Source organism: Macrotis lagotis, chromosome 7, assembly GCF_037893015.1.
Source record: "Macrotis lagotis isolate mMagLag1 chromosome 7, bilby.v1.9.chrom.fasta, whole genome shotgun sequence".
In the NCBI taxonomy this organism is placed as follows: Eukaryota; Metazoa; Chordata; class Mammalia; order Peramelemorphia; family Peramelidae; genus Macrotis; species Macrotis lagotis.
Genome location: NC_133664.1, coordinates 183314993 through 183336102, shown reverse-complemented (window position 1 = coordinate 183336102; position 21110 = coordinate 183314993). Strand labels below are relative to the sequence as shown.

Here is a 21110-nt window from a genome sequence, read left to right as displayed (position 1 = left end):
AGAAGTTTACTCCTACACTCTGTTCAGAAATTGAAGATATAACTATCTTCCTTAATCTTCTCTGTTAATTGACCCTCTCACATAAATCCTTTAACAAATGAGAGAAAATAAAAAAATATTAAAATACAATGTTGTTTTGGTTTTGCATATATGCGATTTGATGTTTTTTACTGCTGAAAATAAGAGAAGCATGACATTGTCAGAAAAAGGATTGGCATATAAGGAAAATAGGGCAAATTTCAGTAAAGGTCAAGAAAGTAAAGACCAGTGTGGCCTGAATCAACATCTTCAGTTCTGGGATGTCCCTAGAGGTGAATTGAGTCCCTAAATAAATAGCTTTTATCAAGTCAGGCAGCCTTAGAGTGTTACTTAAAAAAACAACAAATACCACTAATGGATAGGCTCCATCCTTTGACAATTCACAAATTGAAGTTCAAACACCAAAGGGCTTGGAAAAAACATCATCTCCAGATAAGATAAATGAATATTATGTGATCACCAGAAGAACACCAAATATATGCATAACATAGAAAAATCTGAAGCATTATCAAATTGATTTGAACTAAAGCAGCAATTCCAGAACCATTTAAAAGGAGTATAAGTGCATACTGAATGGAAGACAAACAAGAAATATACTACAAAATATAACAGTTTAAATATATTGTATATAGGTTGTGTATTAAACTAACCAAATATCCAATTTCCTCGAATAAAGTTATAATCAGTTCATTATAACGTGGAGTTTACTCTGGGTCCTTGATGACAACCACAGCAAAGTAAAAGTTGCTTCAGGTTTTAGGTAGAGCTAGAAGGCTTCCACTTATAGAATTAGACTATATCTGTTTTTCAAAGACTATGCCAAATTCAAAGAGCCCTACCACCAAGTGACTGAATTTTTTTTTTTTTTTTGGCTAGATAAAGTCATGGAGCCTATCTACATGTTATTCCATTTTCTATCTCTGGGCCCCATGTCTGGTGTATCCTTTTCCCCACACTATACCTCTTTGAATTATTACCTTCCTTCAAACCTGAGCTCAAATGCCACCTCTTCATCATGCTCCCTCCACCCCTGCTGCCCAGGCCATGAAGTCTTTTTCCCCCCTTTCCTGGAATCTATACTCCTTGAGGGCAATGAATGTTTGCCCTGATCCATTGTCTAAGGCCTTCAATTGATGCCTTTTTTTTTTTTTAGTTTTTGCAAGGCAGTGGGGTTAAGTGACTTGCTCAAGGTCACAGCCAGGTAATTATTAAGTGTCTGAGGCTGAATTTAAGTGCCTTATACAGAACTGGTACTCTATCCACTGTGCCATCTAGCTGACAACCAATTGATGCTTCTTAATTAACTGAATCTAGGGTATTGAGGGGTTATAGAGTGAGTATGCATCCAAATGAAATGTTCATTTTAAATCCTGAAGAAACATTATACACTCAAGTTCATTTTTTCTCTCATTCATTATAGGCCTCCCAAATGAGACTAGATGGACCTTTGAAACATATATACTTCTTTTGTACATCCCCAGGATATTTCCCATGGTGGTGGACACAAAAACTCTGTTGCTTAAGTATATCTCCAACTCAATTTCTAAAGTGAAGTCACTGGATGTATAAAGCATTCCCTACCTGTTGTGTGCTTTCAATCATTGCCAAAGCTTCAGCCATGAGTTTCTGGTTTACTCCACAAAGGTTGGCCACCTTTGTCCGGCACCGGTGATGAACATTCATGCCACATGCTAAAAGAAAGAAAGAAATGGAGTAGTAAGATGAATAACACTCCCCTGAAGACTAGCTGTCATGTTTCTAGACTGTGAATCTATTTCTTTTTTCTATCTCTCCATATATTTAGAACCATTTATGTCCAAGATGGATTTGAGGTGTTTAAACTGTTTTTAATTCAATTAGATTTAACATTAAATAACAGAAACATAAATCTTTAAATGCTGGCAGTATTCATTATGCAGTGTTGGGCTACATTTTCAATGGATCCAGGGGACTATCATTTTCAAATAATTTTGCACCAAAGTGTACAAAATTAACCAGACCATACATGTTTTTTTAGAAGTCTTGGAACTGTGGGAAGAGTTTGGCTTCTTTGGAATGCAAAATTTGGAGTCAAGGATAGAGGTTCAGATCCTGTCTCTAAAGAGCACTCAACTTGGAGTCACCAGACCAGAGTTTAGATCTCAGCTCTGGTATTATCAGTGTGACTTTGCACAAGTCACTTTTTGACCTTATTTGAATCCCTTCTAGCTCTTAATCTATAATTCCATGGTCTATTTAGGTAACATGAGAGCTGAATAAAAACTTTTTTTTAACTTTTTTAGTATATATACATACATATATAAACTTCCTTCCCCAGTTAAGTTGGCAAAGATCAATTTCTAAAACCAAATTAAGGATAAATTCATAGATGAATGAGATGTCTCTGGAATAGCTTCATGTTCTCTAAGGATCTCTGAGAGCAATGGCACAGGAGTTAGTCATTGACATGGAAATCTCCAGTCATATGTGGTACCTCTTAAGTCTCTGCTGAGGAGCAGTTCTCTTAAAGCATTACCTAAAGTATCAATGAAAGTCATTTAAGATCTCCAGATACAAACACAGGTGCTGAAGTAAGAAAGAATGCTTTTCATTAAAGCCATGAAAACAAAGGATTCTAATGTATTGTCACCATTAAAAGAGTTGGCGGTAAAAACTTCTAAGATGGATATTATTCCTATAGATTAAGAACCATGTAAACCAACCTTTATCATAATATTCTCCTGGAAATACATGTAGACAACTCTTGTAGTTTCTAGAAATTGAATCTCACATCTAACACAAAATGGACAAAAACAGGAAGGGAAAACTGTTCATTTCAGCACCTTAGTGTTAGTATTGACTGGATCCTCTGAGAACTTCCATTTTTGAGGGGAACACCTAGGCTTGTTTTGTCTCATTCTTCTCCAGGTTTCACTTCTGATTCTCTCTGACTTTTTCTATGATGACCTGGAAATCTCTTCATTTTAGACCCTCACTAAAACCCTGAAATTCTTACACTCACAGTACTCTCCTATCCCATAGAACTGATTTTTCTTCCAGTATCTCCAATTTCAAGAAGGCCATGTACTTCTAATTCCTTTATTTCCCTGCAGGCTATTCTCTTGCCTCTCTTCTATTCTCTGCACCAGGTACCTTTATCTCTTCTCTTCCACCACTTTTCAACTCCCTTTTATATACTATCTTCTTTCATTAGTTTAGAAGTTCCTCGAGGTCAGATGATGTCTTTATTTCTACTTATATTCATATTACCCATACTTTAACCCAGTATCTAGTACATAGTAAATAATAAATGTGTTGCTGTCTTGACTTTTTCTTAGACTGTAGGATCATAGATTTAGAACTAGAAGGGATTGTAGAGATCATCCAGTTGAATGCCCTCATTTTACAAATGAGGCCTAGAGAGATGAAACATCTTGTCCAAGGTCACACAGCTCTTATGTATTAGTGCCAGAATTTGAACTCAAGTCCTTTGATTCTAAATTCAGAACCCTTTCCACATCATTCTTGATGCCAATTGGAAGGTCAAAGTTAGCATAATTTACTTGATTTTCATGTTATGGGAAGAAGCCCTTAAAGTATTGGTTTTTGTTGTTGCTTGTTTTAACCACAAAACCCATTACTTTATTCTTTAACTGGTGTAGGCTGGTGTAGAGAGGATCGGGTGTCAAGTAGATCTGGGTTCAAGTTCCACCTCTGAGACTTAATGTTGTGGTTCAGTCATATCCAGTTCTCCATGTCTCCATTTGGAATTTTATTGGCAAAGACACTGAAGTGGTTTGCCATTTCCTTCTCCAGCTTATTTTATAGATGAGGAAATTGAGGTAAAGAGAGTGAAGTGTCTTGCCCAGGGTCACACAGCTAGTAAATATCTGAGGCCACATTTGAACTCAGGTCTGACTCCAGGCCTGGTCCTCTTATCTACTGAGATTTAATGATGTTGTTTGTTCTTCATTTGGGAAGAAGACCATGACATCAAGGAGGTGATGTCATGATAAGCAAGTAAACTGAATTTGAGTGAGGGGCTGCTGTGCTAAATCACCAGCCTCACTTTCTTCTTCAGAGTCATCTGGGTCTAGTGGCCAGATATGGATTGGGATGACTGGAGATGACCCTGGATGCCTTGAGACTTAGCAGCTATAAGGCAATGACTAAGTCACTTAACTTCCAGGAACCATAGTTTCCTCATCTGTAAAATTAGAATAAGAAGATCTGAAATACCTACCTGACAAACTTGTTATGGGGCTCAAATAAGAAAAGGACTTTTGCAAACTTTAAGAAGCTACAGAAGTATCAAAAACAATAACCTAGGAATTAGGAACCTGGGCTTCTTCTACTGCCAGGTATCACTTTTGCATAAACTTAGGGTAGCTATTTTTCCTCTAGAGACTTAATTTTCCTCACCCATAAAAAAGAAGGGGCCTTGATAAGATGATCTCTCAGATCTCTTCTTGATTAAAATTTTATAATTCTGTGTGATCTTTAACTGAAGTCTGAGGGGGATGTTATCCATGCATTGTGCATCCTATTCCAAAATCTTGTCTTTAAGGATTGAGTGATTTATTCTATATAGTAATAGAATGTAGTGTCATATAGAAATAATTCCCTTTTTAAAAAGAAAAAAAGCTAACCCAATTATTTCAATAAAAATTCTCCATATAAAAATAGAATTTTCAAGGACAATATGATAACTTACTCATTTAGATTTTTAATTAACTTTTTTCAGTTATCAAGCATTTATTTTTTTTATTATCTCTTTATGTTTTCCCTTGTCCCCCACTGGGAGAAGAGGGAAAAAAAACTTTGTAACAAATAAGCAGTCAAGCAAAACAAGTACCTACATTTTTCATGTCCAAAATATGTCTTAATCTGTACTTTTAAGACTATTATGTCTCTGTCAGGGGGTGAGTAACATTGTTTATCATATGCTCTATTAGGGTTAATACCTGTATTGATCAGAATTGATCAGAAATTACTCATTTTTCTAAATGATAAACCTATTCATTTTAAATAATAACTAATATAACAAAATCATAATTCAACAATGACAAAAACATGATCAACTTCCATGGGCTTATTGTAAAGGAATTGGATCTGCCTTTCCACAGGCTTAAAGATTTCATTGTCTTGCCCAAGAGAACATTTGGAAAATTGTATATTTATCATGTATCCCATTCGAATATGTATGATAAATATGTATGGATGTGTTTGTAATAGAGCAAAGAAAGGCCTCTCCCATATATATGTATATGCACACACACACACACACACACACACACACACACACACACACATTTAACCAGCTCAAAATGTTTTAACGAAAAGCAAAACAAAATAAAAACCATGCCTCCTCTTTTCTCAGGCAGTACACAAACAAGAATATCTATGTAAATATAGATATCAAATATCTATGTAAAATCATTCTTCCAAAAATAAAGATATTGCTGTTGGTGGTGGTTTACCCCTCTCAGATTCTGCACTGTCAGCAGGACTTACGCTTGAGTCGTCTACGCAGGTTATGGCTTGTGTGGCATCATCTACACTCTCTAGCCTATGCCCTCTGGCCCAATGACACACAGCAGGAGAGTCAGCCGGGTTCAGGGCCACACTGATGAACATATCTCCACACTCTTTATAGCGGTGGACAGATCTATGCCTGGCTAGAATATTGTTAGGAAGAAAGGCAATCATATCCACCATAATGACGTCTTGGGGTTTTGCTACTAACCCAGCAGTTGGTGTCTGGGTTTGTGCCTGTGTATAAAATCCCTCTTTGGGATTATTTTCGTGGGAAATACAGAAAAAAAAGAAGAAAAGAACAGGTAGAAATATAGGCAATATACGAAAAGATGAGGGTAATTATAAGTTAAGACAGGAAGAAATGGGAGTAGAGAGAAAAGGGAGAAAAAGATGACACAGAAAGGATTTAGGTCAACTGAATAGGACAAGGGCATAGGGAGTAAGGATGGGAGGAAAGAAAAGAGAGACCCCTGTAGGAAAGGACTCCAGGGGTAAAAAGGGAGAAAGGGGGGATAGGGGGGAAAAAGGGAAGGGGAAGGGGGAGGGGAAATGAAAAGGGGAAGGACCAAAAAAAAAAGAAAGGGGAGGGGGGAGGACAGGAGGGGGTGGAAGGAAAGTACTGAAAAAAGAATGTTGTCAAAAAAAGAATAGAACAAAGTTGGTCATGTGATCTGTGCAACAATATGAAGGAATTCTTTCAGAAGTTCTGAGCTCTTAGGAAGTATGTGCTTGCTCTCTAAGTCCTAGAGGACTTGGATTAGAAGCTTGGCAAATGATTTGTATGTTTTGTGGAAGTACAAGTGGAAAAAACAAGGAAACTGCTAAAAAAAATACTGTTATCTTAGATCAATTAGACCCACTGATTCATTGATGAAAAATAAACTGGTTGTTTATATTAATTACTAGTGATAAGTTTAAATAAGGGACTTTTTTTTTCTCCAAGGGAGAAAATAAGTTGAAAGAATGCCTTTTAAAAATAAAAGTTTTTTTTAAAAGCTCTATTGGAAGGAAACCCCTTCTGTGAGCACCTCTACACAGCTTAAGGATTCCAAGGTTCAAGCAATAGTGCTAAGAATTGTACCCTTTTTGCTGTGGGGCAGCAATTACAGTTAGAAACTTGAACTTTTGGTACCAAGTAGTCTGCATTTCAGGATGTGCCTTGTTTGCTGCAATAATGGTGGTAGATTAGGACCATATTGTAATCTTTTTAGGAGGATAAAATCAGAAGCAGAGTTAGTAGTTAAAGGATATTTTTTAGTGCTCTAATTTTATAAAGGGAGAAAGATGTTACTGAGACCCATTAGTTCTGCTCTTTTGTGAGTATTTTTGATTAAAGAGGCTTTAAGATGTATTTTTTTTAATAATGAAACAAGGAAATGAATGAGGATGGAATATTCCATTTACTCCAATGGAAATGTTATTTGGCACCTCTCCTTCATAATTTGAAGCTATATTCTCAACTCAGACCTTCTAGAGATATTTATTATAAAGGGGCAAAATTTGGAAACTGGTTGAATGAGGAGGTAGCATCAGGACTGAATAAAAGATGTCTTCCATCTTTTCCTAAAGCTTGAAGATTAGCAGACAGCAATTTGCTGTTCATTGGTCATTGAATAATTTTTGCTTTTTGTATCATTTCAATCAGTGAGAGGTGTTTTGGCATTTGTGGTGACTAAAAAATATTAATTGTTCCTCTTCTGGACGATATATATGCACAATTACAACGCATCATAAGCATTTGATCTCTTGTTTTTATTTTAATGTTTGCTTACACTTTTTGACCCCCCCTTTCATTTCACCTCCCAAAACCATGCCCCTTTTAACACTCCCTCCCCTGTAAGTAATGAATTACCCTTCACTGTTCCTTATATTTCTTAGATATAAATCAACTCACCATCACACTTTAATCCTTGTTTTGCCAGTCCCCAAAGTAGAGTTCCACAGTGCTCACAGAAAGTCGGGCTCTTGTAATTGTAGACTTTGAATCTATGGGGCATATCAATTTTGAATCTCTCCTTGTGGAACTAAAATGAAATAAACATATAGGGTCACTGAAATGTCTAATTTTTCAGAGGGCAGCAAAGCATCACAGCATGAGATTTTAATTTAGTATTTGCAACACCATTTTGTATTTGTTCAGAATATAGCAGTCCTGACTGTCATCTTACAACAACCTTCTCTGAAAGATGGTTACTATCTAATCTCATTGTTAAATGGTAAACCCAAAGAGCAAACAGGTGGGAATATAGCTTGGATGAGCTTCATCATTAAGTCAGTAGTTGAGACAAAATTATAGTTCAAAAAGAGCTATTTAGAATATTGGGAATAAACTTCTACTCATGAGTCTTCTACTCATGTCAAACAGTGGTTTGCAATACTTATGATGGTTTTTTATTATATAGATGTTTCCTCTTTTCTCTCTAAATTCTTTTATAGAGAGAGTATGGAATACTCTCCCTCCTTTTTTCTGCCTCCTGACTCCCTTAAAGAACTAGCTAAAATCCCATCTATGGAAGCCTTTTCTGAGCTTTCTTAATTCTAGTGACTTCCCTCCGTGAATCATTTCCTATTTATCCTGTACTTACCTTGTTTGTACTTAGTTATTTGCATAGTCTTCCTTCTTAGATTTTGAGTTCCTTTTATTTGAATATTTCTCCAGAATTTAGTACAATACCTAGTATATCATAAGCACTTAATAAATGTTTATTGACTCACTGGCTCCAGACTTGATGCCTCAAAAGAGGTTATCAAAGTAACCACAAATGTCTTTTTGGGAGTAGAAAGACTGTAATACTTTATTTTTAAGGATTTATTAGGAAGATAGTATAGTTAGTTCTAGTTTACATTCTTTAATAGTTATCAGTTTGTAAAATTCTTCCTATCATTTGAACAAGAAGCAGCATGTGTGTAAAATATACAGAGATGCTGATCACCCTCTTCTTGATACTTTCTTCACTCCTCACTGTCTAATGCTGGATCTTCATTTAGATCACACCCTCACACAGCCCAGGGTGATGCTCAGGGCTCAGTCCTAGGTCCTCTTCTCTTTATTCTCTCTTTCATTTGGTAATTTCATCATCTCCCATGAACTTAACTGCCATCTCTATGATGAAGATTACCAGATCTACCTATGCTTCCCCAATCACAATATCTCCAACTGTCTTTCAGATATCTCAAACTGAGAAGATATCTCACACTCATTCTGTCCAAAATGGAACTCATTATCCTTTCCCCTAAACCATTCCCCATCCCATTCTCCCTTTCCCTAGGGCAATACCATTCTCTATTTCTGCTGGCTCACAACCTAGGAGTTCTACTCAATTTCTCAACATCTCTCCAAGTTGCTGACAAAACCCGTTTAATTCACTATTATACAAAATCTCTGGAATATTCTTCTTTCTCTACTCTGATATTGCTAATATTCTAGTGCAGTCTAATTACTACTGCTAGAATAGCCTGCTGATGAGTCTACCTGCCTGGAATCTACTCACTGTAATCCATTCTCCATTTAGCCACAAAAGTGATTTTCCTGGAATTCAGATCTCACCTAGTCATTCCCTTCCACAATAAATTCCAGTGGTTCCCTATCACTCAAAGGGTCAAATACAAAAACGCTCTGTTTAGCATTCAAAGTCCTTCATAACCAAGTGTTTTCCTACTTTTCAAGTCTTCTTAAATTTTTCTCCCTGACACCCATTCATAGATACAGTGACACTGGCATCCTGGATCTTCCATGAACAAATAATCCTAGGTAGTTTCACTGACTGTCTCCCATCTCCCTCCTTAACTCTGCCAGCTGACTTCCTTAGCTTCCTTTAAATTCCAATTAAAATTGCATTTTTTTTACAGGATGTCTTCCTCAAATATTATTAATTCTGGTGCTTTCCCTTTGTAATTATTTCCTATCATCTTATATATAACTTGCTTTATATATACTTGTTCTCACAATTGTGTCCCCAATAGATTCTAAGCTCCTTGAGGGCAGGTCTTTTGCCTCTTTATATTTCCCCAGTGCTTAGCATAGTAGGTACACAATATTTACTGATTAATGGATTGATTAAAGGATAACAATTTATTAGTATTATTATTTTTAATTAATTGCATTGATCTTTTTACCAGCCTCATCTTCAGTTGAGGAAAATGAAGTTCAGAGTATTTAACTACCTTACCTTCACTACCTTATCCAGCTAATAAGCGAAAAATCACAGTTCATGTCTTCTGATTTTAAAGCCCTAAATGGGCAACAAATCCACAATTGCTACAAATTAAAACACACACCATTGTTTCTCTGCTGTTGACAGCTGATCCTGTACATTTGGCTATCACTTTATCGATACATTTCTTGTGAATTGCTGCATTACATTCTGAGAAGAAAAGAAAAATACTGTATAAGTACCAAAAGAGGTAAGGAATTACCAAAAAAAAGAAAAGAAAAGAAAAGAAAGAGGGGGACAAGACATAAAACTTCCTTACTTACGTCGGCACTGATATCCTTGCTTGTTAAGGCCCCTGCAATAAAACACAAAGTGGTTTATATTGGATGCCAGGGACATACACCAAGATCACATTTTATATAAGCATTTCCCAGCTGCATGAATTTTCCCCCCTCCCCTTTCTTTTGGTTTGTTTCTTACCATTTCAAAATACAGACAATGGTTTATCAGGTACATCACTTGACCAGTGAGTAGCTGTCACATGGCATTTGTGGCAGTTATTTAACATATGGAAAATTAAATAACTAACTGGTGCTTGTGGGGTGCTTTATTCACTGTCTAGACAACTAGGTGGAAATGAAAAGGTCTGAACAAAGTAAAAACAAGAAAGCAGAAAGGGACCTCTGAGGAATATTTCCAGACTGTGTTTTAGTTGTTTGTCATGTTTGATTCTTTTTTGCTTCTTGGTAAGGATACTGGAATGGTTTACCCTTTCCTTCTCTAGCTCATTTTACAGATGAGGAAACAGAGGCAAGCAAGTTTCAATGATCTGCCCAAGTGGTAATTATCTGAGGCCAGAGTTGAACTCAGGAATATGAGTCTGTCTCACTTTAGACTTAGTGCTTTCCGCTTGTTGCCCTTATTAATTTACAGATTGCTGAACCAAATTGTCAGCTTTTCCAGGCTAATATACTGTTCTGTCCTCTCAGACATGTTGAAGGTAAATACCTATGAAATGATCTACTTCATGATTATCTAACACCCTTAAGCACCCTCAGGTAGATTTGGTACCCTGGGAATGTCTGTTATTCAGAGGAAGAGATTTAAGGAAGAGTGTCATTAAGTGAGAGAACAGAATAGAGTTCTGAAGTCTTGAGTTCAAGTCCTCCCTCTGACCAACTGTATAATCTAGAGTTGATCACTTCATCTTTCAGAGATCTAGGAAATGCTCTAAGATCTTCATTTCAGATGAGTCTTTGATGAAAATCAGTAGAGGGAGATTCAGTTTCCATCTAGTTGTCTAGACAGTGAATAAAGCACCCCACAACCACCAAATTCTTCAGTTATTTAATTCCCCATATGTTAAATAACTTCCACAAAACCATGTGATAGCTACTCACTAGTTAAGTGATGTACCTGATAAATCACTATCTATATTTTGAAATAGTAAGAAACAAACTAAAAGAAAAGGGGGGGGGGAATCATGCAGATTCTCTCCACTAATGAAATCCCTTTCCTCCCCACTTCTAAAAATGATTTAGGATGTTTGTTGAGCTAATGTGATATTCACTAATTGCAAAAAGCATTATGTAATATTGGAAAAAGGGATAGATTTAGAATCAGAAGTCTTACTTAGTTTCAAATCCCTGCTCTAGTATTTACTACCCATGTGATCTTGGATAAGTTGATTAATCTCTGTGAGCTTTAGCTTATTTAATTCAAAAAATGAGATCTGACCAGTTGTTCTCTTGGGACCTTTCCATCTCTAAATCTATGGTTTCTGTTATTAGAGAAAACTGACCCTGACTACTGATGTACCTATTCAACTTCTGGGTGGTACCTATTAACTTCATTCCTTTGATTTGTGTCATTAGTGACCTTAGTGCCACAGAGTAAAATAACATTTTTTTTAACGTGTAAAGTTATTAAGATTCAAAGATATGGGAATAATTTAGAGTTTCTCTTCTACCATAATTTTCCTCTGAAGTCAATGAGGCTCAACCCAATGTCTCTTTGAGGGTTGAAAGGGCACTTGGGCCAGCTAGGTGGCCCAGTAGAGAGAACACTAAGTTTGAAATCCTAGGTTCCTCAGACACTTCCTGGCTGTGTGACTTAGGCCAAATCAGGAACCCTATTTACCTCAGTTTAAAAAACTTAAATACTCTTTTATGATTCCCAGGCCACATCAATGTTTTTTTTTTTTTTTGGTAAGGCAAATGGGGTTAAATGACTTGCCCAAGGCCACACAGCTAGGTAATTATTAAGTGTCTGAGGTCACATTTGAACTCAGGGACTCCTGACTCCAGGGCAGGTGCTCTATCCACTGTGCCACCTAGCCACCCCACAACCTCACTGTTTTATTTTTTCTATTTCCTTGCTTTAGTTTCTTCATCTGTAAAATGAGCTGGAGAAGGAAATAGCATTTCCATATTTCTATATTTCCATGCCACATCTTTGCCAACAAAACAAAACAAAACCTCAAATAGTGTCACAAAGTAATGGACAAGACTGGACAAAGCATTTCTTCCTAACAGTTCCAGTGTGGGGGAAGCTGACCCATGCAAATGTCTGCTTTGGTAAACATGAATTGTGGAGATAGGACCAGTGCAAAAATATACTTGCAATTTAAATACCTGTCCTCTTCCATCCAGCTCCTCACCCTTAACAATTCTTAAAACTCATAAATATTCTTTCCAAGTTAGACCAAGCCTTTGCCTTCTGCAAATCAGTAGCACCAAATAGGTTTGGTGAAGATCATGCCATTATACCTTTTATATTCCATTAGAGAAACTGAAATCTCTTAAGTTATAGAGGACACACCATATCCTCCACATTGAACCATTCTCTGTATAACTGGGGTGAAGGGAATGTAGTAAGATAGCTAACTCAAAAGTTGACTGTGAAGCACTCAAACCATTTTTACCAGACAAACTCATGGCAGACAGAGCAGAAAGTGGGCTGGGGAAAAAAGGTGGCAGTGAATTCATGACACTTGACATGGTGGACTTTGGCTTGTTTTATAGCTCCTCGGCGGTGGTGCAATGTAAAGAAGCCTTCTGTGTCAAAAGTACTCAGGTCTTTAGCATCTGCAAAAAAGGGGAAAAGTGAGAAAAAGGAAAGTTCATTAATCTGATTGAGCCAAGGTACAACAAAACTGGACTGGGATTGGGATGGGAGAAGGATTCTTTGGAACAAAGGCAGGTAGGCAAACACTGATTGCCCAAGTTGCTGATTTTTCAGTTACAAACTCTGAGTCACAACTTTCCCTTTTCCACCATCCTTAACCTTTTAAAGTTAGAGTTTTTCAGGTCACAGTTTGACTGAAGCATCACCTATTCAGTGATTAAATTTAGGTAAGAGAGAGTTGAAAAAAAGATCTTCCACTTCATTCAGGGTCATTTCTAGTCATCATAATCCATAGATGACCAGTTCTAGTAGGTTAAAACTGAACTAAAACTTTAGGGATTCCCTATGCATCTACCTTGGGTCAAATCAAAAGCAAATATTATTCAGGATGGTTCTAGTCTTTGTTATGCCATGAATTAGATTTCAAACTATAGATGAATCAATATATATATATATATATGCATACATATGTATGTATGTATGTATATATATGTATATATTGTATACTCATATACACTTACTAGCAGTCACTTAACCCTATTTGTCTTTGTTTCTTCATCTGTAAAATGAGCTGGAAGAGGAAATGGAAATCCATTCCACTACTTTTGTCAAGAAAACCCTAAATGGGGTCACAATGATTTGGACACAAATGAAAATGACTGAACATATATACATAGATACATAGATACATTTGGTCTGGTGCTTCTAAGACAGCTGCAGGAAGAATTAGAAATTCATTAAATCAAGGAGCTTTTTAGGAATGAATCAATTAAATGTTTGAATAAATATAGCAAGCTAATTTTTAAGTTGATAATTTTGTATGGTCTATGAATGATGCTATAAAGATCCAAATGGCCCTTGCCACAAAAAAAGGTTGAACAAGTTTTTGCTGAATCTTTTATGCTACTAGGTGAATATCCCAGAAAACAGTGCTTTCTATGTACCTCAGAACCTTCACATAAATGGAAGGTTCAGTTAGTCCAGAGCAGACATTAAACTTCCTTATTTTCCTTGGACAATTCTAGTTTCCCAGGTAAATCCTATGGTTCTAAGTCAGAAAAGTGAAGTAGTGATGATGGTGGGGGGAGGTTTGCACATGTGTGTGAGTATATGTGTAAATGTATGTGCATGTATTATGGGCAGAGATTCTTCAATTCCTCTTAATTCTGGTGCCTTCCCTCTGTTGATTACTCCCAATTTATCCTGTATTTTGATTATTTGTACATAGTTATTTGTGTATTGCACCTTCCATTAACATAGGGAATTTCTTGAGGTCATCAATTATCTTTTGCCTTTCTTTGTATATTCAGTGCTTAACACAGTGCCTGATACATGGTAGGTAACTAATAAATGCTTACTAACTGACTGACCGTAGCCTCAGGCTGGGACATATTCCTTAGAGCTAGCAGGAATCTATACATTTGTGTTTGGATTGGGTCTGAAAATGTAACAAACTTCATGGGTCTCAGTGTGGATGCAGGGGTCAAGATAAATGTTACTAGAGCATTTGTTTAACTGTGGCATAATTATACAAATACAGCTATAGCTTGGGTTGGGTAGTGTAGAGAGATGTAAGATCAATACCTATTCCTATTTTTAGGAGGAAAGAAATAGAAATATTTGAACTCAGTAGTATGAATAGAAATGACTCACTTTAAGCATCCTGATTATACTTTTGTAAAAAAAAAATCATTTGTATCCATTGTTAAACAGTAGTTGTGTGTCCTGGAAATGTATTTCTTTATTCTTCACTATGTCCTCCATATCCTTTTGCTTTCTAAATAATATGTCTATTTACTGAATGGCAACCTCCTGTATTTTTCAGAATTCTATCCATTAGTCATGGTGGAGGTTCATGAGCTCATCCATTTCCACAGCTTCAATTTTCACATGGATGAATCCAAAATTACATCTCTAGATCCTTATTGCTTCTACTTCAATGAATCAGTTAATCAACCTCTAAGTTACTGAATGTCTACCATGTAGATACAAAACACTGTTATTCTTTATGTAGAAGGATTGTGTCCTTCTTAAGGGCAGGATTGTGTCCTGCCCTTAAGGATCTTGCCATCTAATTAAGGAGATGGAAATATATATATATATATATATATATATAAATAAGTTAAAATATAATTCAATAGATGAGGAGAATTCATAGAATTGGGGTTAGTTTATATTTAGAAGATGGTAGAGGGGGGAAGTGAATCCAACGGAGAACAAAGAAGAAATAGTCAGAGAGGTAAGATGATATCTTGAATACCATATACTAGAAGCCAGGAGGTGATTTCAGGAAGATGGGAATTTTCAACAGTATCAAATGCTGCATAAAGGCAAATGAAATGAAGAAAAGGGACCTGGATTTAGGTATTAGAAGATCATCAGTGACTTTCAATAAAATAGTAGGGATGGAAGCTAGACTACAGAATGAGTGTTGGCAAAAAACATAGACTATGCTTTTGGGAGTTTGGCTAAAGGAGCTGTTGACTACAGATGTAAAAGATTCAAAGCAAGGATTTTTCCTTCCAGAACAGAACATATTTAAACATATAAAAAGAGAAGAAAGAGCTAATGGAAAAGGAAAAATTGAAGGTCCAAGGAGAAGACAGGTAAGAGGCAGTGAGGAAGATGGAAACAAGGGTGGATAAAAGGTTAGCCTTGAAAAAGCAAAAGGACATGTATGAGTCAGGAAGAAATAGAAGAAAATAGTATTAAAAACAACATCTGAGGTTACTTTAAGGTTTATGAGGTATTGATCCTGACAAAGATTTTGTAACTTCTGCAGGTCAGGTATCATTATTGTCAGTTTGGAGATGAAGAGACTGAGAACATATTTAGAAATGTAGAGTAGGGAGGAAGGTGAAATTTTGGGGGCAGTAAGGGTAGATAAGGTGAGTCTTGATTGCTTCAATCAAGATCAATCAAGGACAACTACCAGGAAGAAGGAAACAAAGAGTAGAGGGATTTTGAGGGGTGTAGGATAAGTTTAGAAGGACACCATAAAGAATGTTAGTGAGCTAACTGGAGAGGAATTAAAGGATTTCTGAGTATTAGAAAGGCTCAGCTCAATGAACTGGCAATGGGCAAAACAGAGAATGGGATACATCTGTAGCACTGAGGTTGAGCATAATAGACATAGTAAAGGGAGAAGGTATCCAGAGAACATATATTACTAGTGAGTACAACACTAAAATGATTGCAACTAGGTAAAAATCAATTGACATTAAGAAGAGTGAAATTGGAGGTCTTAAGTAACAGGAGATATAAGGACAAAGAGTAAGATCTACAGAAGTAAAATATGAGAACAGCTCTAAGTTAAAAAGGTTGTGGTCAGAAAGATGAATTCTGAGTTTGAAGTACTGAAAGTCAAGTTATGACAAGTTACAAATGTGGTTGTGACACAGTGATGTGACACAACTAATGTAGGTCACTGGGGTCTAAAAGGACAAAGGATTGCACTCTAGATGCCAGATGAATGCTAATGTTGAAAAACAAAGGGGATAGCATAAGACAAGGTAGAGAAGCTTCCATATATGTCATATTTAGGGAAAGTTGCTGGCAAGGAAGATGTAGAGAAGGTGATAGGAGAAGGCAAGGGCTTTAGAAAAAGAAGTGTATTGGCAGCAGAGCAATGCAATTAGGGAAGAAGGATAAAACTGAGGTCTAATAATGTTCTTTGAGAAGAGAGTGGGAGAGATTAAGTCCTTACTCCCAAAAGAGCTGTAATTCTCTTTATGGGTATATGGTGTCATTTCATTCTGAGTTCAATGTTTCAAAAATGAAATTTATTTTCTCCTACAACTGACTTCTCTTTCTAGTTACTCAGTTTCTGTTAGTGGTATGACTATGCTCTCAAGCTAGAAATCTTGTTCTCTTTGTCCCTTCTCCTTTATTGCCCATGGCTTACCTGACACTGATGGCTCAGTGGATTGTATCCTAAGGTCTGAAGTCTGAAAGATCTGGGTTCAAAACCAAACTCAAGATACACTAACTGTGTGACCTTGGACAAATTGCTTTACTTCTATTTGTTTTAATCCACTAGAGAAGGAAATTGTAAACCATTTACTAAATGCACTATTCTCTGCCAAGAAAACCCCAAATGGGATCACAAAGATCTGGAAAGAACTGAACAACAACTTGTCACCAAATCATGCTTTTAGGTTGTCATTTTTCTTCAATTCTCTTGCCATCACACAAGTCCTGGTTCTTATCACTTTATTTCTAAATGATTTTAACAGTCTTATGATTGGTGTCCTTGTTTCCAATATCTCCACTCTCTGCTCTAACCTTGGCAGTGATGATAAATCAACCTCTTAAAACACCATTTTAAATATATTACACTTCTGCTCAAAACTCATTAATGGTTTTCCATTGCCTTATGAATCAGGTTAAAAGTCCTTTGCCTGGCTTTCAACTTTCTCTAAAAGATGTTCCCAATGGGTCGGTTCTTATTTTACTCCCCAGTAGAGTCAATATCCTCACTCTATATTGCATATTCACTCAGTGAGGCATATTCATGCCCTCTGATTAAAAATAAGCTGCTCATTCTTTAAAAACTTAGTTTAAATCCCATTTCCAATGCAGCGCACAAAGCTCTCTCTTTTCCATAAACTTTCTTTATAATTATTTGTTTTAGTTATGTTAATGTGTCTCTAACCTCTCCCAAATCCCCTCCCCCAGTGTAAACTGCTTGAGGGCAAGGATCACCTCTTAAGCTTCAATTGAGCAAAAGCAATTGATTTCCTACCTCATTCAAAAAACTAGCATCCTGAGAACAGGGACTAAATTTTTCTCTTTGTATTTCCAAAGATAAGAACAGTGCTCTCTTGGTAGATGTTGCTGCAGAGTTGTTTTGAGACTCTTGAGCTACCTGACTCTTCATGACCCCATTTGGCATTTTCTTGGCAAGGATACTGGAGTGATTTGATGTTTACTTCTCCAGCTCATTTTACAGATGAAGTAACTGAGGCAAAGAAGGTTTAAGTGACTTAGGCTGCATTCAAACTCATGACAATGAGTCTTCCTGATTCCAAGCCCACTGTACCATCTAGCTACCTAAAATGGATGCTTAATAAATGCTTTTCTATTCATTCTTTTATAATGTTTGTTTCTTTCTCAGCACTTAAAATAAAGAAAGCAGTATATCCTTACCTCTAAGGTTCTTAAACTTAAGTAAGGGAGATCATATGTACATCAAGAACTTATGTATGAGAAAAGGGATAAGAGATTAGACAAGAAGACAGATGGGACCCAGGTTTGAGAAGGCTTTCACTGATAGAATGAGTAATTCATACTCCACTCAAGAATCATCAGAAAAATTTTAAAACAGTGGAATGGCCATTGAGGGCTTGCACATTAGGAAGATGGATCTGGTGTGAAGGATATATCAAAGATGAAGGAATTGGCTAGAAGGCTTACTGAAATGTTTTAGAGGTAATAAGGACCCAAAATAGGGAAATGGGGGGGAATAGATAGGAAGGGATAGATTTACGAGGTATCATTGGAGATGAGACTAGTAGGATTTGGCACCCATCAACATATGAAGATTGATGCAGAGGAAGAAATCAAAAACATATTCCAAAATATGAGCTGGTGATTGGGAGAAAGTTGATTTCATTAATATGAATAAGGAAGGTAGGAGGTAGAGGGAGATGATAAATTAGGTAAACTCAGATGTTTATTTGGAGATTCAGATGAAACATTTTGGTTTAGAGGCAGATGGAAAATTTAGTTGTGGATGTTGAGAGAGTTATGAGAGCTAGATTTTTAAGTCATACATATGAAAGGGATAACTGAAACAGTAAGTGTAGATGAAATTGCCTAGGGAAAGACCCTAGAGAGAGAAAAGACAAGAGCTCAGGATTTAGCCTTAGGGAATGATTTCATCTCAAAGGCAGGAGGAAGGTACTATGGGAAAAACTCCTTTATAACCTCGAACTGCAATAAATACTTCATGTAAGGCACCCTCTAGTCTTCATTTTTAATGTTACATGGTAAATTAGTATGTGTTGAAAGAATGGGTGAAAAACCCACTAACTTTGACCTTGGGGATGGAGATCCTACATTAGCCTTAATACATCAGTGATTTGTAATTTTATCTGTGTGAAAATGGTCTCTACCTAGAAAGTGAATTGTTTGAGGTCCAGAGACATTAAGTGTCTTTCTCTTGGTCACCTAGTTGAAGTATGAAAAGCAGGTTTTGCATTTTTGTTTCCCTGACTCCAAAATTAACACTCTGTCAATCACACCTACTGCCTCTCCATATCCACATGAGAAAAATATAAAAGAGATTTACTTTAAAATTGTTACTGGACATGTATAATTAAGGTAAAAATTTATGATTTTTTCCCTTACTCACCTGCATTTTTTCTTCCATTCAAATGACAAATTCAAGTTTCACTGTAGCAGTATGAATATTCATGAAGCTGTTTCTTAAAAGAGAAATCTAAATCCTTTCCTAAAATAACTTGCATTCAAATGATTTCTCAATTTACATAATGTTGCATTTTAAAAATGGTGAGAAGTGTAGTTTTTCTTATATTTGAAAAACATTCTTTTAAAAATATATATATATATATATATTAATATGTTAGGCCAGTAATTGAAATTTATTTAAATTTATGGAGTTTTTTTCCGATTCCCCAAGTCAATATACATAACAAAGTATTTTCAAAACATCATAATTCTATGTGATATAATTTAGATTAAAGGATAAGAAAGTCTTAAATTATTTGTTTCTTTTCAGTTATTCAATAATAACTATTATCATTTATATAGTGCATACTGTCTAGTAAACATTGTTCTAAGTGCTTTATAATTACCTCATTTGATCCTCACAACAACCCTGCAAAACAAGTGCTATTATTATCTCCATTTAACTGAAGAGTTAAGTGACTTGTCCAGGGTCACTTAAGCTAGTAAGCATCTGAGGCTAAATTTGGACTCAAGTCCTTGTAATTCTAGGGCCAGTGCTGTATCAACTGTACCACCTCGATGTCCTATTTGAACCCTGCCTAAATTTAAATTTCCTTTCCTCTGAAAAAAAGAATTAGGGATAAATGACATCTAATTATCTAATTATCATAGGAATACTCTCTTGTATGGTCCTAGGTTTAGGGTGTTATGAGTTGCAGTAGTTAATATCTGTACCTGGATACTCAGAGTGTGTGTGTGTGTGTGTGTATGTATATATGCATAAAAAAATAACCAGATGCCACAGAAGCAGCACATGGCTATGTACAATGTACATGTAAATATAGCTTTCATCAAACAAACCTCTTTTTACACATGTCATTTAAATTCATGATAATAGTTACGTTTTTTTTTAAATAGGAAATGAATAATAGTGATATTTGACATGGTGGTAGGCATAGAATTATAGAGCTGGAAGATAACTTTAAAAATGGTCTAATTCTGGAGTTCTTAACCCTTTTTTTATATCATGGACTCCCTTTGCTGATCTTGTGCAGTCTATGGATCTTTATTCAGAATGATGTTTTTAAATTCATGAAATAAGGTAGAGGAATGCAAGGGAAACAAGGGATTAGTGAAAATAAAGATGTGATTCTTTTTCTCAGTTTAGTGACTCTGAATCTAGAAAAAATGGTCTGTGGATGTTATCTTGGGAACCCTTGGTCTAATCTAACATCTTCATATAGATGCAGCAGCATAAGAATGAGAAATTTATATAATTTGTCCAAGATCACACAGCTATTAATGTAGAACAGGGCTTTTCCTAGTTCATAGCACTTTCTATTATACTTAGATTATTGATTTAGTGTCAGAAGGGACTTTAGACTTTAGACCATATAGGTCTTTCTTCATTTTATAGATGAGAAAATGATGCCCATAGTCACTTCCCTAAAGTCACACAGGGAGGGGTAGAGCCTAATCACAGGTCCTCCACCACTGAATCTACTTCTAATTATTATTATTATTGATTGATTCATTCCTTTTTGTACACCTTAGAAATAAACACATATGTTATGTTCCTTTTATACAGATGATGTGCACCTCCATATTCAGTGAATTTTCATTTACAATATAAACACATACTTGAACAGTTCAAGAAAATGTGATTTTCAGTCATCTAGCACTGAAGCAAATCCTAACTCCATCTATGTTCTTTAGGCTGTTTTGTAAATTGCTGTAGTCTGCAAGAGGCAGCTTTGTGGTTCAATGAATAGATCACTAGATTTGGAATGGATAGACTTCTAGGGCTAAAGTCAGGAAGACCTGAGTTAAAATCCAGTTTCAGACTGTGTGGCCTTGGGCAAG

At 36.1% G+C, this 21110-nt stretch overlaps 1 protein-coding gene across 3 annotated transcripts in view; it reads right to left on the bottom strand.

Moving 5' to 3' along the window:
- PRKCQ (protein kinase C theta) overlaps window positions 1-21110 on the bottom strand; it is a 191268-nt gene that overhangs the window by 88110 nt on the left and 82048 nt on the right. For all 3 annotated transcript variants that reach the window (XM_074194181.1, XM_074194179.1, XM_074194180.1), the window contains 5 exons: window positions 12634-12796; window positions 10034-10065; window positions 9835-9920; window positions 7451-7580; window positions 1621-1730 (listed from right to left, as the gene is read on the bottom strand). In XM_074194181.1, the coding sequence (XP_074050282.1) occupies window positions 1621-1730; window positions 7451-7580; window positions 9835-9920; window positions 10034-10065; window positions 12634-12796 (521 nt within the window). The remainder of the gene's footprint in view (window positions 1-1620; window positions 1731-7450; window positions 7581-9834; window positions 9921-10033; window positions 10066-12633; window positions 12797-21110) is intronic.